Raw genomic sequence first — 13,653 nt, 5'->3', positions numbered from 1 at the left:
TTGCATAGATTTTTCATCTTTTTTTTATTAATTTAGAATCATATATGTACATAGACTTTATACCAATAATCTTTCGTGTTGCAGAAACACCTTTTTCTCATTAAAAAATCAAGGAAATTGTACTAATTTAAGACGTTGTAAAAATGCATTTTGTTCATGAACTAAGGCCAGTATGAAGCTCACAAGAGAAGCAAAAACTCCATTAAAAAGATGTACAAGAAACGCCTAAGAAATTTCCTTGAGTCAAATTTCCTTAAGGAAGTACGCAGTTCTTAAGAAATTTTCTAGGCTTTATACTGCGGCAAGGCAATCCATGTGTGCAACAGAAATATATGTCCCATCCATTATTTCTTGAGAAAAGAGTGAGACAACAAGCTGTGAGTTATCAGATGTCAAACTTCCTTGGAGACACAAACGAAATAATGGCAATATCTCTCTTGACCGTTTTCTTAAAAGCTGGATAATGGCCGTAAAACGGAGAACACAACCCAGAACATAAATTGTTTGATATTTGAAAACAAACGTTGTTGCGCAGCTGCACATTAAATATTTCTTAAAAGCGGAATAGATCTACTGCATATGGAGTGGAGTCCGAATGCGGCACTTGCTATGTCATTTCATTTCCACTGCGTTTCACGTCATTCTTCAACAGGGCGTAGTTCGACAAGTGTTTGGATTAGTAATCGTTCATGTTGTGGGTGTTTAGTTTTTGTGTTTGTCCTTTTATTTTTACTCGGTTTTAAATGTTATTTGTGCTCCCCAACGCTAAGTAGAATTTTAAGTGTTTGTCCAATCTCTGCGCCAACATGTTGAGCGCAAAAACATCAATTTTAGTACGCAGTTATACGTTGTTTATGCTGCTGCTAGTTGTGGGTGTGTTCGCCCAATTTGAGTGGCAGCAGCGCGATGCCTTTGATGAAATCAAATACAGATTTGACAAAGTGAACGGCGACAATTGTCCCATACAACATCTTAGCGATCTTTACTTGCCAGAGGATACAGTTTCCCACAAGCCGGACATTAAAGAGATCAACATCAATCCGATATTTCCAAATCGCACGGCGCTGCTTCATTTACATAATATGGCTATGAGCCGCAGCTTCTTTTGGAGTTATATACTGCAGTCACGTTTTATACGCCCAGCCATTAATGACACCTATGATCCTGGCATGATGTATTACTTTCTCTCCACTGTCGCTGACGTATCAGCAAATCCGTACATAAACGCGTCAGCAATTTATTTTGCCCCAAACAGCTCCTACACGTCATCCTACCGGGGCTTCTTCAATAAAACATTCCCACGTTTTGGACCGCGAACATTCCGCTTGGATGATTTCAATGATCCAATTCACTTGCAAAAAATTTCCACTTGGAATACATTCGATGTACGTGATTTGGGGGCGCATCCTCCAGATACGAAATCACAGGATTATACATCAGACTTGTATAAAATAAATGAGTGGTATAAGACATGGCTGCCAGACGATGTAGAAGGTAGGCACGATACCAAAACTACATATCAAGTTGAAATACGCTACGCCAACAACACAAATGAAACGTTTACATTTCACGGTCCCCCCGGGGCCGATGAAAGTCCAGGCCCAGTAAAATGGACACGCCCTTATTTTGATTGTGGTCGTTCCAATAAGTGGCTTGTCTCTGCTGTGGTGCCCATTGCTGACATTTACCCTCGACATACGCAATTCAGACACATTGAATATCCCAAGTAAGTACTTACAAACAATTAGTAATGATATGCAAACAGGTTTTGCTAATTGCATATTAAAATCTCACCCCTTTATAGGTATACTGCTATTGCCGTACTGGAAATGGATTTTGAGCGTTTGGACATAAACCAATGTCCAAAGGGCGAGGGCAATAAGGGGCCAAATCACTTTGCCGACACTGCGCGTTGTAAAAAAGAAACTACCGAATGCGAGCCGCTGCACGGTTGGGGCTTCCGGCGTGGCGGCTATCAATGTCGATGTAGGCCCGGTTATCGATTGCCGAACGTTGTGAGGCGGCCGTACTTAGGTGAAATTGTTGAACGTGCATCAGCAGAACAATATTACAATGATTATGATTGCCTCAAAATCGGATGTAAGTGTGAAAAATGTCACTGTCAATGCTATTTTCAGAGTACTTAGTCGCTTATGAGATTTGTTTGTATATTCACTTTTTTTGTTCTTATTGTCTAAGTGTCAATATGCTCGCACGACTTCCGCTTTTGACTACTCCCTTATGTTAAAACGCTATTCTGTTGTCTGTTTGCTTATAGGGGTGCAAAAAGTGCCTATACAATGGGAGCGTGTATCATACGACGTGCGTGAGAAATATTTAGATTTACATCCGGAATATCGCAATTATACTACCGGCTCCCGTGCTTTGCATGCAGAACATATTAATATTGATCAGACGCTCAAATTCATACATGGCGTAAATTATCGCACGTGTAAGAAGTGAGTGATTGTTAATTTTTTTAAATGAAATATTATGACATAAATCTTTTCTTTATTTTGCGTTAGTTTCCATCCCCAAGATTTGATATTGCGAGGCGATGTCAGTTATGGAGCAAAAGAACAGTTTGAAAATGAGGCTAAAATGGCTGTCCGTTTGGCGAATTTCATTAGTGCATTCTTGCAGGTAAGTTTGAGTTGATTTAAAATATGGTTATTTGAAAAGATCTAAGAAAATAATGGGAAAGACACATTCATTCACAATTTTAGAAGTTTAGCTATCCGTTAAGACTAAACAAAATCATTATCAAGCTTATTAATTGTGCGATGAAATCTGAATTACTTTAATTACTTGACTATAATATTAAACGTGCGACAACGCCTTTTGCTGTTGTTGTTGTAGCAGCATACAAGTTCCCCAAAGAGTTTTTGGGGAGTGTTGCTGGAGTGCTTTCTTAATTTATAAAAATCATACATCTTTGAAGTATTTGCTTAAGGTTTATATCAAATATGTCTTGTTGCAATTTAAAATGTTTATTGAAATTCATTTATAATTGTAAATGAATAAGCCCTTCTAGTAGGCATGCAAGGAACACTTTTTTCCGCCCTTCTTGTGTAGGCCTCTAAGAATGGCTTTACTTAAGAAGGCCTACCTAAATTATCTTCTGGGAAGTTAGAAAAACTGGCACTGAAGGCAATAGGATCTAAAAGAGTGCAATCGGGAATTGTATGGAAATGTCGCACCACGCTGGCGTCACTGAGCCGTAGAGTGACATCTATACTGTGTTCCCGGACATAGCAATATTGAAGTGAATGAGATGACCAGATGCTGCTCAGAGAAGCCAATAGAAGAAGCGAATAGGTCCGTACTACTACCGTTTCATGATCACGTTAAGAAAATTAATGAGTACACCGTGGCCATGACGAATGACTTGTGGAACAAACGGGAGGACTGTGAGACCACGGAAGTACTTACCGGCGTCAACATAGGACACTGTACTATAGCACCAAGGCGTCAACGGTGGCGAATACCAACAAGTACTCTCTGCAGAGGCTGCCATGATGAGGATGAGGAAGAGTCAATTGACCACTATCTGTGTCGATGTCCAGGTCTACAGACGAAGCGACTCAAGCACTTGGGTTCACCCTCCTCAATAGTCTGGGCGAAGTAGCAGATGTGGAACTGTTGGATCTCCCCGGCTTCATAAGGGATAGTAATTGTTTTAGTAAAGTAATGACTTAAAGCTACTTTTTCGATTTAGGTACGTGTCTCCCTCGAAACTCACTAAATGAGGGCACTCACAACGGACAATTTTGTCTCCGAGTGAAAGTATGGAATATGCCACACACGCACTCCTAACCTAACCTATCCTAGAGAACTGGCTAAATGATCTATATATATCACTTTTACCACGCAGTTTAATATCTACAATACTTGAGTACAAGGCCGTTTCAAGAAAAGAGGAGTCCAGCCTCAAGGTCACCAAAAGATGAGCTAATATACTCCATACTTCCAAAAGCTGTTCTAAACTCTCTGAGAAATTCAGAATTAGATGAAGTGTTCTCTTTAATATTTATCTAGTTTGTTCCCCAGTACATATCTAATTTACGACTTTTGTAATAATGACGCAGATATGCACATATGTATATTTGTTTGTATATATCGCAAGTTTCAATATGTAATCTCTTTGTGTTTCTGTAAAACTTTAAAGGTTGGACGATTTTTTCAAAGCATATGCTCAGTTTTTCATCTTTAAAAGTTTAATCATTTCCTCATTTTATACCGTAAAATAACAGGTTTCAAATATACGTTACACAACAGCTGTTCGCTTAACTAATAATTCTGCAGTACCTAGCGAGCCTCATTAAATTCTGCAAATATTCCTTCAAGTGTGAACTATGATTTTCCACGCCTAATTCAAGTTGCTCAAATTTCCGGCGTAGCCACAAGGATATTGTCGCCTTGAAAAGTTCATAAAATTAAATATTCAGTGTCAAAGCAACATCATTGAAATGCTAAAATCATTAGTGCAAGAAATAATAATAATTCCAGAAAAACATGTTTATCATAATTTTATTTGCACAAGTTGGCGAAACAAATGATGTTGTCGAAAGCGTAAATGAGTATAAATACAGATGAAAATTAACCAAAACCTGCATTTTTGTATATTAGAAACAAAAACAAAAAGAGATGCTAAGGATCAACATGTTATGCAAATAAAAGCACAAGGAAAGACAAAAATTAGAATGTTAGACATCGCATTTGTACGCAGCCATAAGGTCCAATCGAACTAGTTTCACTCACTTCCAACTGCCCTACACACATTTATTGCGTCTACCATGAAAGCTATCACACATCTACAGCAAATTTACTATTTATCTACTTATTCATGCCCTCTTCTCCATTCTCTTCCCTTCATAGATTTCTGATCCCAACGAGGTGTACACCGGCAAACGTGTGGCCGACAAACCGCTGACCGAAGATCAAATGATCGGCGAGACACTGGCCATTGTCTTGGGCGACACAAAGGTCTGGTCGGCTGCCATGTTTTGGGAACGCAACAAATTCACCAACCGCACCTATTTTGCACCATACGCATACAAAACCGAATTGAATACACGCAAATTTAAAGTCGAAGACTTAGCACGTCTGAACAAAACGCACGAAATATATACGGAGAAGAAGTATTTCAAGTTTTTGAAACAACGTTGGTCCGCCAACTTTGATGACCTAGAAACGTTCTATATGAAAATGAAGTTGCGTCACAACGAGACAGGTGAATATATGCAAAAATACGAACACTACCCGAATTCGTATCGTGCGGCAAACCTGAAGCACGGCTTTTGGACACAACCGCAATTCGATTGTGATGGCTATGTGAAGAAGTGGCTCGTGACCTATGCGGCACCCTTTTTTGGCTGGGATAGCCTTAAAGTGAAACTGGAATTCAAGTAAGTGGAAGTCGAATCATAGAAAAAGATATATGTACATAAGTTGGCACAGAGCAGGACAACCGGATTTGGTTTTATTTGTTCTGAGGAGTTTGCATGAAATTGTTGTTGTGCAAGGATTTTTTACAATGCATGCTTATATGTAGTACATAGATGTGTATTCTTTTGAAAAATGAATTATTCATATGTTTGATTGTGGCTTTAAAAGTCACTGCGCCATTTGTGCAAGTGTACTATAGAAATTCGGGGCAAAGCATTCAGCTAATTTTAATAACAATTAGCGATTATATGGGTCAGGAATTATGCGTTGTATGCGTGTTCAATTGAATACTCTTATAATGCTATTAAAATGTAACATTTGTCATTTTTTAGGGGTGTGGTTGCCGTCTCGATGGATATGTTGCAATTGGACATTAATCAGTGCCCTGATTGGTTCTTTGAACCCAACGCTTTCAAAAACACGCACAAATGTGATGACCGAACGTCATATGTAAGTTCAAATTATACCTGAAAATATGTAGGTATAGTCCTCCTAATGCAGAAAATAAAATTGTATACCTTTATTTGCTCAATAATTACTCTTCTATCCCACCTAATATACATTTTTCCATTAACCCGCTTGCAGTGTGTACCCATTATGGGTCGTGGCTACGAAACAGGTGGTTACAAATGCGAATGTTTACAAGGCTACGAATACCCCTTCGAAGATCCGATCACCTACTACGACGGTCAACTGGTAGAAGCTGAATACCAAAACATCGTAGCCGATCAGCAATCACGTTACGATACATTCCACTGCCGTTTGGCTGGCGCGCCTGGATTGCAAGCCGCCATCTCGCTAATCGTATCACTGCTTGGGTTAACGTTAATATTAATGTATAAGTTCAGGTGAAGAAACTGTAGCACATGTTGGGGCGGCGGCAGGGGTGACATTTTACAAACAAGTGCCTGAATCGCTCGTCACAGTAACAAACAATCAATACGTCCATTTTGGTTTAAGTACTACATAGTATGTAAGTAAGAGTATTTGATAGCTAAAAAAGTGCATATAAGCAACCATACAATTATCTCTTCTGCACAAGAAGTTTGAATGCCAAGATATACATCCATACATAAATATATACATATGTATATACATACATAAGGAAATACGTATGTAGAATATTTTTATAAGCTACCAAGAATCTCAAATAACAAAAAAAAACACACACACTGCAAAAACATTCCTTCCGTTCATCCTGCCAACAACAGTATTTGCAAATAATAAGCGAAATATTTACTAGCAAAGGCTGCGGTATGAGCAGCAGCAACGTCGCTAACAACAACAACATCAATAGCAATACAATGGGGAAACGTGAGGAGTGCTGAGAAACAGTGTCATCATTTATCCAAGGCGATTAAGTTGTAGACATAATCTATTACAATGCATCTAGTTATTTGTCATTTGTTGTATAGCACAGCAGCGAGATGAGGAGCAGAAAGTAATCGACAGGCAGCAAGCAGTGGTAGAATTGCAGAAGAAAAGCGCAAACGTGCGTTAAGCAAGTAGCAACTTCAGCTTCGAATTCCGCCTTCAGAGCTCATATTACCATCAATAGAAGGCACGAAAATGCAAACGGGTAAAGCATTTGAGAAACTACAAAATTGGCAGAGTTCGCTGAGCGCAAATTTAACAAAAATACTTTGGCATTGCAAAAGCGACAAAGTTCGCAATAAAAGAAAACCTGTTCAATCAAAAGCCAAATAAACTAGCTTTCTTGTGTCTCTCTACCACACGCTTACTACAACATCTCGCGACTAATTCTCGCTTCTTCTTTTGAGCAGCTGAGCTCAAAGAGAGTACATTAGAAACATAAGCGTCTTGAAAGGGTTGAAAATATATCCACTGTGCCGTGTCTCAATTGAAAACTCTCAGTCTTTATTTGGCCATGCCATTCAAAGCTGTGGTCGCAAAGTCTTAGACATTCAGAGGCGATCAAAGCTGAGTGTGCCCATTGTTGTTGTTTTTGTTGTTGCTGTTGTTAGTGTTGGCTTGCTGTCAGCCTTACACCCTTCTTTCTATGAACTGTCCACACAACGAGATGCGCTTACTGGCATGCCAAATCGCCGGGTCGTCCATGCGCATGTCCGTCTGCGTGTATGCCTTGTACCTTAGACGCTTTTTAAGGTGTGCGTGTGTGTTTTTTACATATACCCTCCTGTGCTGTCTGATCCGCTGATGTGTACTTTTTATGCGCCTCTTTCCTTGTTTTTGTATTTTTCATTATTTTTTGCATGAATTAAAATTTTTTCATAGTTGATTATCAAATGTGCCTGAATTTTTATTATCTTCAATTGCACCCTGAGAACCTTTTTTCCTCTGCCGCCAGTAGTGGTGATTATGCCTAGCAAAAAAACCAGTTCAACACTTGGTCCGGCAAAAACGCCGTTACTTTTTTGAATCGGCAAAAAATATAGCGCACATAGCGTTTTTGAGTAACTTTGATATCAAAAAATATTTACGGAAGAAAAAAAAAAAACAGAGACGATGCGCATGATTTAGGCTTCGCAGTCGTCCTTCGCAGTGGTCAAAGTTTTTGCAGCAAAATATTTTCACACATTTTTCATATTTAGCGCTCGGTGATTGACCACTAGAAGGAAGAGCGTCGTGTTCGCTGCCTAATCGGCAGTCAGGGAGGGAGGCAAACAAGCAGGCAGGCAGCCAGACAGGCAGGACGGTGATAGGTTTGCATAGCAAAAGAGTGGTACCTCCTCCTGCTGCTTTTATTTTTTATTACACTCCATTTTATGATTAGTTTTTGCACCGCTTTCTGCTAAGATGCGCTTCGTGCTGTATTGTATTCGCGCCACCAACGTGCGGCGTATGGCTCACAGCTGTGCGCTGCTTTGCAATACGGACCAATATGAAGATAATAATAATATCTGCACCAGTTTATGTAGTTGCAGTTGTTGGCTTTGATGAAAAAACGGTTATTGAGTTTTTTATGAACTTTATTAGTCTTTTGTATTTTTTTTATAATTGCAAAACTTATGACCACAAGAATGCTTCGTAATACAATATTGCATTTGGAATACATATTCTTGTGCTATTCAGTCGATATTTTTGCAAACAAAAAAACTTAACTCGTACATACGATTAAATAGACTCCGTCCAGAAGAGAGATACAAAAAGACATGCATATGTATGTAATCTCGAATATCGAATCATATAAACAATTTTATACATTTACAGACATATTATATAGAATTTTACACGTATCAATTATGTGCCTTTTTGTTGTAAACCATAACAGTTAGTATAAGCTTTTTACTGACTCGAAGTTCATGCAGTTATGTATGTACATATGTAATATTAAAAATATGCATAATTTATTTAAGGGCCAGTTTTGAGTGAAATTTCATTTACCGACTTAAAACTGAAAATAAATTTAATGCCTGAACCTGCTGTGTAAAATTAAGTTCAGAATGCTTAAGAATTGGGGCCATGATAACCAGGATCAGCTTTTTTACTTGAATTACATACACCCACAAACAAAAAATATGTGACATTTTGTTATATTTTTTAATAACATCCTTTTAAAATTACACTTTTTTGGAATATATGTATACTTTTACTCCCAAAATTGAGCCTACATATCTTTTTTTGTTAATATTCCCAATGTTTTACACGCTAATTTTTTTTTGTTTAATTTTGTACTTAAATATGGCTTATATTTTAGCAAACTCCATTTAAATCCAAGAATGATACTCCGTACAAAAATTAAGAAAAATCTACAAAGTATCAGCAAAATCGCGACCTTTTTATAACGAATTTCTAAACACAAATCAGGTATGCAGTTTTAATTTTCAAATTTTTTTATATGAAAGAAATGCGTTGGACAGCCAGCAAAAAAAATCTCTAAAACTTACGCGAATTTTTAGACATCTGAATTTGCATATTATTAAACTAAAATTTAATGGGCTATAAAACTGCATACCTAAATTCTTTTTAGAAATTCGTAAAGTTGGCCACTTGGCTAAAACTTTGCAGATTTTTCTTAATTTTTGTACACAGTCTGATTCTTGGATTTAAATGGGATTAAAATATAAGGCATATTTTAAAACAAAATTGAGAAACAAATTTTAGCATGTAAAACATTGCGAATACTAACAAAAAAAAGAGCTGTACGTTCAATTTTGGGGGTAACAGTACATATGTATTTTTTTTTAATATTAAATCAGAATGTTAAAGAAAAAATATTTATATTCATATATAACATAAAGTCGACACTTAAGTACTTTGCAGCTTTTTGAAATAAATTTCAATGGAATATCTGTTAGAAAAAGCTGAAACTAATTTAATAATCGACTTAAGTTTGACCGAGAATATGGCCAAATATTAGGCTACTTTCGTTCTCATGGTCTCATCAGAAGTTTCACTGAAACACTTGCAATTAAAATGTTATAAATTATATGTTTACAAAAAATCATGTTCAACTTATTTGTTTTATAATTGTACAACCATTTTATCAGAGCTTGAAAATATCGAAAAACGATATCTTTTGGACAATAAAAATATTTGAAGTAAATTAACAGTGTTTTTACGTGTTTGTTAGTTTTGTTTTAGTAGTTAGATTAGATTAGATTAGATTCTATGAATATTTCTTTATTTTGGGTTTTTAAACTGTTCCGGCTAAATACATTTTTTTTATGCTATGGCTTGATTAACGCAATCGCCAAGGCTCTAATCGTCACATACGATGTCGTATTACTCGTCATGTAAAAATACATTTTTCGGATTATAACATAAGTGAACGTACTCTTTATCTAATTCAGCTCATACGACTGACCTGTCTCGTAATTTTCTTTCGTATGGTTTTCGATTCGTGAACGGATGTTACGTGTCCAATCTGTGTCCAATCGAGACTTTAAGGTCAATTGTTAAAAGGAAAATTATACTAGTTAATCCTAAAAATAAAGCAGAATTTTTGGAGAATACCCTGCAGGTCTAATCAATTTTACTAAAGAGCACATTTTGAAGTCTATCCCGCCTATTATGAGTTTTCATAAGAATCGCGAAAATCGCTTGCAAGCGTATCGTATGAAATCGTATTATCATTTTCATACGCCCGACAGATGTTTCGTTGTGAATGGCTGTGGTTTTTTTTACTTCTTATTGAGAACCAGCACAAATCAGCTACGCAGACTACCGGATTTCATACGACAACATCGATTCGGACGAAATAATAGGAGGGTATGCCAGTTCATGCCTAGGGGATGTTTAGATGTATTAGCCAACAAGGAGTTCGTCTAACATTTAGAATTTTAAATACTGATTATTTCGATTATGGCAGCAAATTTCTATTAGTATAATACTTGAATTATATGTACTAATCTTCTATTGAAAGGATTTAAATATTTGTTTTGAAACTGTACTCCAAACTCGTAAGATCGTTTTACTAGAATTACATAGCTCGATTATTGAAAATCGGTTGCAGACCCCTCTACACAAGACAATTCATTTCCTTTTATAATTTGCCAAAACAAACTAAACCAGAATCGTAATATTTCGTCGCTTTAAATTTTCAAATATATACATATTTACACATATCAGTATTTACTTACCGTACTTATTCATTTTGTTATTCCTGAAATAAATCTCTTCCAAAGCAATAGTCGCAAATGTTGATTGGTAATTGTTGAAATTATTTCGCCGATTCTTAAAAAGTGGTAGTTTTTAAATAGTTTATTATTGATTTTAAAAATTGTACTGCAGATGAAGCGGGAAGAATTTGAAAAAGCAGAAGATTAGAGATAGTTGGAATGTTTTTTTAAAGGAAAATTTGCAATTTTTTTTGCTCTTCTGCTATTTTAACTGTTTTTTTTCGGTTAATTTTTAACGATTCGTGAACACAATACAGGAAAAAACGCTCAAAACAACAACACCAAACAAACTGCAAAAAAATCGTATTTGCTTTTCTCGTTCAATTCACAAATTGGATTTGTTTTCTAAATTCCGCTATAATATCCATTAAATTTGTTTATAATTTTGGCGAAATTTTGATGGATCTATTTTTTTTTTAATATTTTTAAAGCGTTTTTGAATTTTATTTGAAAAATTTGTTTGCTTTTGAATTTATGAATATTTTTTCTCAAATGAAACCATTTTTTTCACCGTGAACTATGTTTGATGTGTCAATTGCAAAGGTAAAAATTTCAAAGTGGAAAACGTGAAGAAAATAAAACAAGCGAAAATGTAGAAATTTAAATTGATATATTTTAAGATATCCTGCTATGCATATGAAATAGTACTACAAAAAATTTCGCAGATACGTAGATTTCATAATTAAAAAATATATAAAAAACCGAATAGGAAATTTAAAAACGTATAATAGATACGTAAAAAATTAAGGTGTGTATGCGAGAAAAACTGGTCTATTAAAAATTGGTACAAAATCCGTATTTATTGACCAATAATAAAATATAGGGCTTATTCTGAAAGAGTATAGCTATGAGACTACAAGTGTTAATATGTTTATTTCGCCATATTGTCGTGGAATACGCGGAAGTTCACAGTTTCAAATTATGTAACTCCTTTCATTAGGCGCCGGACATCATTTTGCGTTATCTTGGTACACACCGTAACACGTTAATGGAATTCGCATTTCTGGTATTCGTTGCATCTTGCGATTAATGAAACTATCCCTTTTCTTAGCTCTAACATTTTTTATTTAACCCTTTCTAGCCGTTTTTTGTGGAGATGCTGGCCCTAACTTTAACACTTTATCGCCAATCCACATAAGCCGCTTTATTTGTCGTTTTTGAGCACTGTTGTATATTTTAGCATTGGGGGTGTGAAAACCCCCAATGAGTTTAAGATACCTGGCCCACAATATTATGCGTTTATTCTGTAAAGAACTTATCTGGTTATTTAATTTTGTGTACCTCCCTTTCAGCCTTTGTTAACACTGAATGCACTTTAGCGGCAAAGGTAGTCGAATGTAACGTTGAAATAGTACTCCAACAAACATTTAGGTTAGAGAAGGATTAGAAAAAGATTTGAATTCGAATGTGTATCTCTACCGTAGAAGGTTAGAAGACGATTAGAGAAACTGTCGAGAATTATAGCATTCTCTACATACTTAGTTCTCAATATCGAGAAAAAGATTAGATGTCTAACCGTATTCTAACGCTGAATCCTGATTGGTTTCTATTGGCTGGTGTTTTTAAAATCATTATATACGCGAATTTTATATTGACAATGAACCGCTAAAAAACGAAAACCAAATACAAATAATTTTTATATTTGTTGAATCGATACCAACTTATATGAATTCGCCTTGGAGAAAATGGGCAACACCTTTTAGCACAATTTCTAAAAAATTAATCAAATTAAAAAAAAAAAAATTGGTTCCTTTTTAGGTTAGGTTGTCGCGATCATCTATAAGACACACTTAGGCTCAGGGCCCATTGTGATGCCGCATGTTGCGTCAGCAACTCCCAATCCCTCCTAAAACCATTTTGAACTTTGAGCGAATTTTAGACGCATCTAAGGTCTTCCAAGTTGTTGAAGAATTGCCTACGGAGAGTGGAGAGTCTTCGTCTAGATAGAGCAGGGCATTGGCACAACAGGTGCAAAATCGTTTCCTCCTCCTCTTAATCTTGACAACTTCTACAGAAGTCATGTAAACGTAGGCCAAGTCGATAGGCGTGCTTGCCAATTAGGCAGTGTCCTGTTATGACGGATACTAACAATCGAATATTGGGCTTTCAGTAGTAGGCCAGTGCGTTTGGCGCTGAGTACCGGCCATAATTGTTTGGCAGTTTTGCAGGTGATTTCGTCCTGCCACCTTTCGTTGGCTACTTTAGTGAGCCTCTCGGAGATAAGTAGCTTACAAGTTTGCAAGGGTATTCCCATTTCGTCGTTTATATCCTCAAAAGGAAGTTTCGTGCCAAGTCGCGCCAGTTCGTCAGCCTTACAATTCCCCTCTATGCCGCAGTGTCCCGGAACCCATATTACCTTTGGGCGAAATGACTCGAGAAATCGTATTTCTCTGATGATAAATGATTTGAAAATTATCTTATGTGTAGTTAAACAGCAGAATTTTTGCCAAAATTTAATCTTTTTGCGGTTTTTTTTTTATTTTTTGGGTGATTTTTGAGGATGTTTAAGGAAATTTTTGTTATTTTTTGAGGTATTTTTTACCACGTAATTTATAGGTCATCAAAATCCGAGCCCTGCTAATGACACAATTTTTTACCTGTG

The 13,653-nt window shown here is 36.4% G+C and overlaps 1 protein-coding gene across 1 annotated transcript; it reads left to right on the top strand.

Annotated features, from left to right (window-relative positions):
• Positions 1–568: 568 nt before the first annotated feature.
• On the top strand, positions 569–9,980 carry LOC118737099. The gene is made up of 7 exons (XM_036467380.1): positions 569–1,726; positions 1,805–2,100; positions 2,279–2,459; positions 2,526–2,643; positions 4,879–5,408; positions 5,781–5,898; positions 6,034–9,980. Exons 1-7 carry the CDS (start codon positions 807–809, stop codon positions 6,298–6,300), a joined length of 2,430 nt encoding a protein of 809 aa, XP_036323273.1. The 5' UTR covers positions 569–806; the 3' UTR covers positions 6,301–9,980.
• Positions 9,981–13,653: the final 3,673 nt, after the last annotated feature.

Source organism: Rhagoletis pomonella, unplaced genomic scaffold (assembly GCF_013731165.1).
Source record: "Rhagoletis pomonella isolate Grant_MI unplaced genomic scaffold, Rhpom_1.0 Rhpom_scaffold_00004, whole genome shotgun sequence".
Lineage (NCBI taxonomy): Eukaryota > Metazoa > Arthropoda > Insecta > Diptera > Tephritidae > Rhagoletis > Rhagoletis pomonella.
The sequence above is the reverse complement of the archived record's forward strand: the minus strand, read 5'-3'. Positions and strand labels throughout refer to the sequence as shown.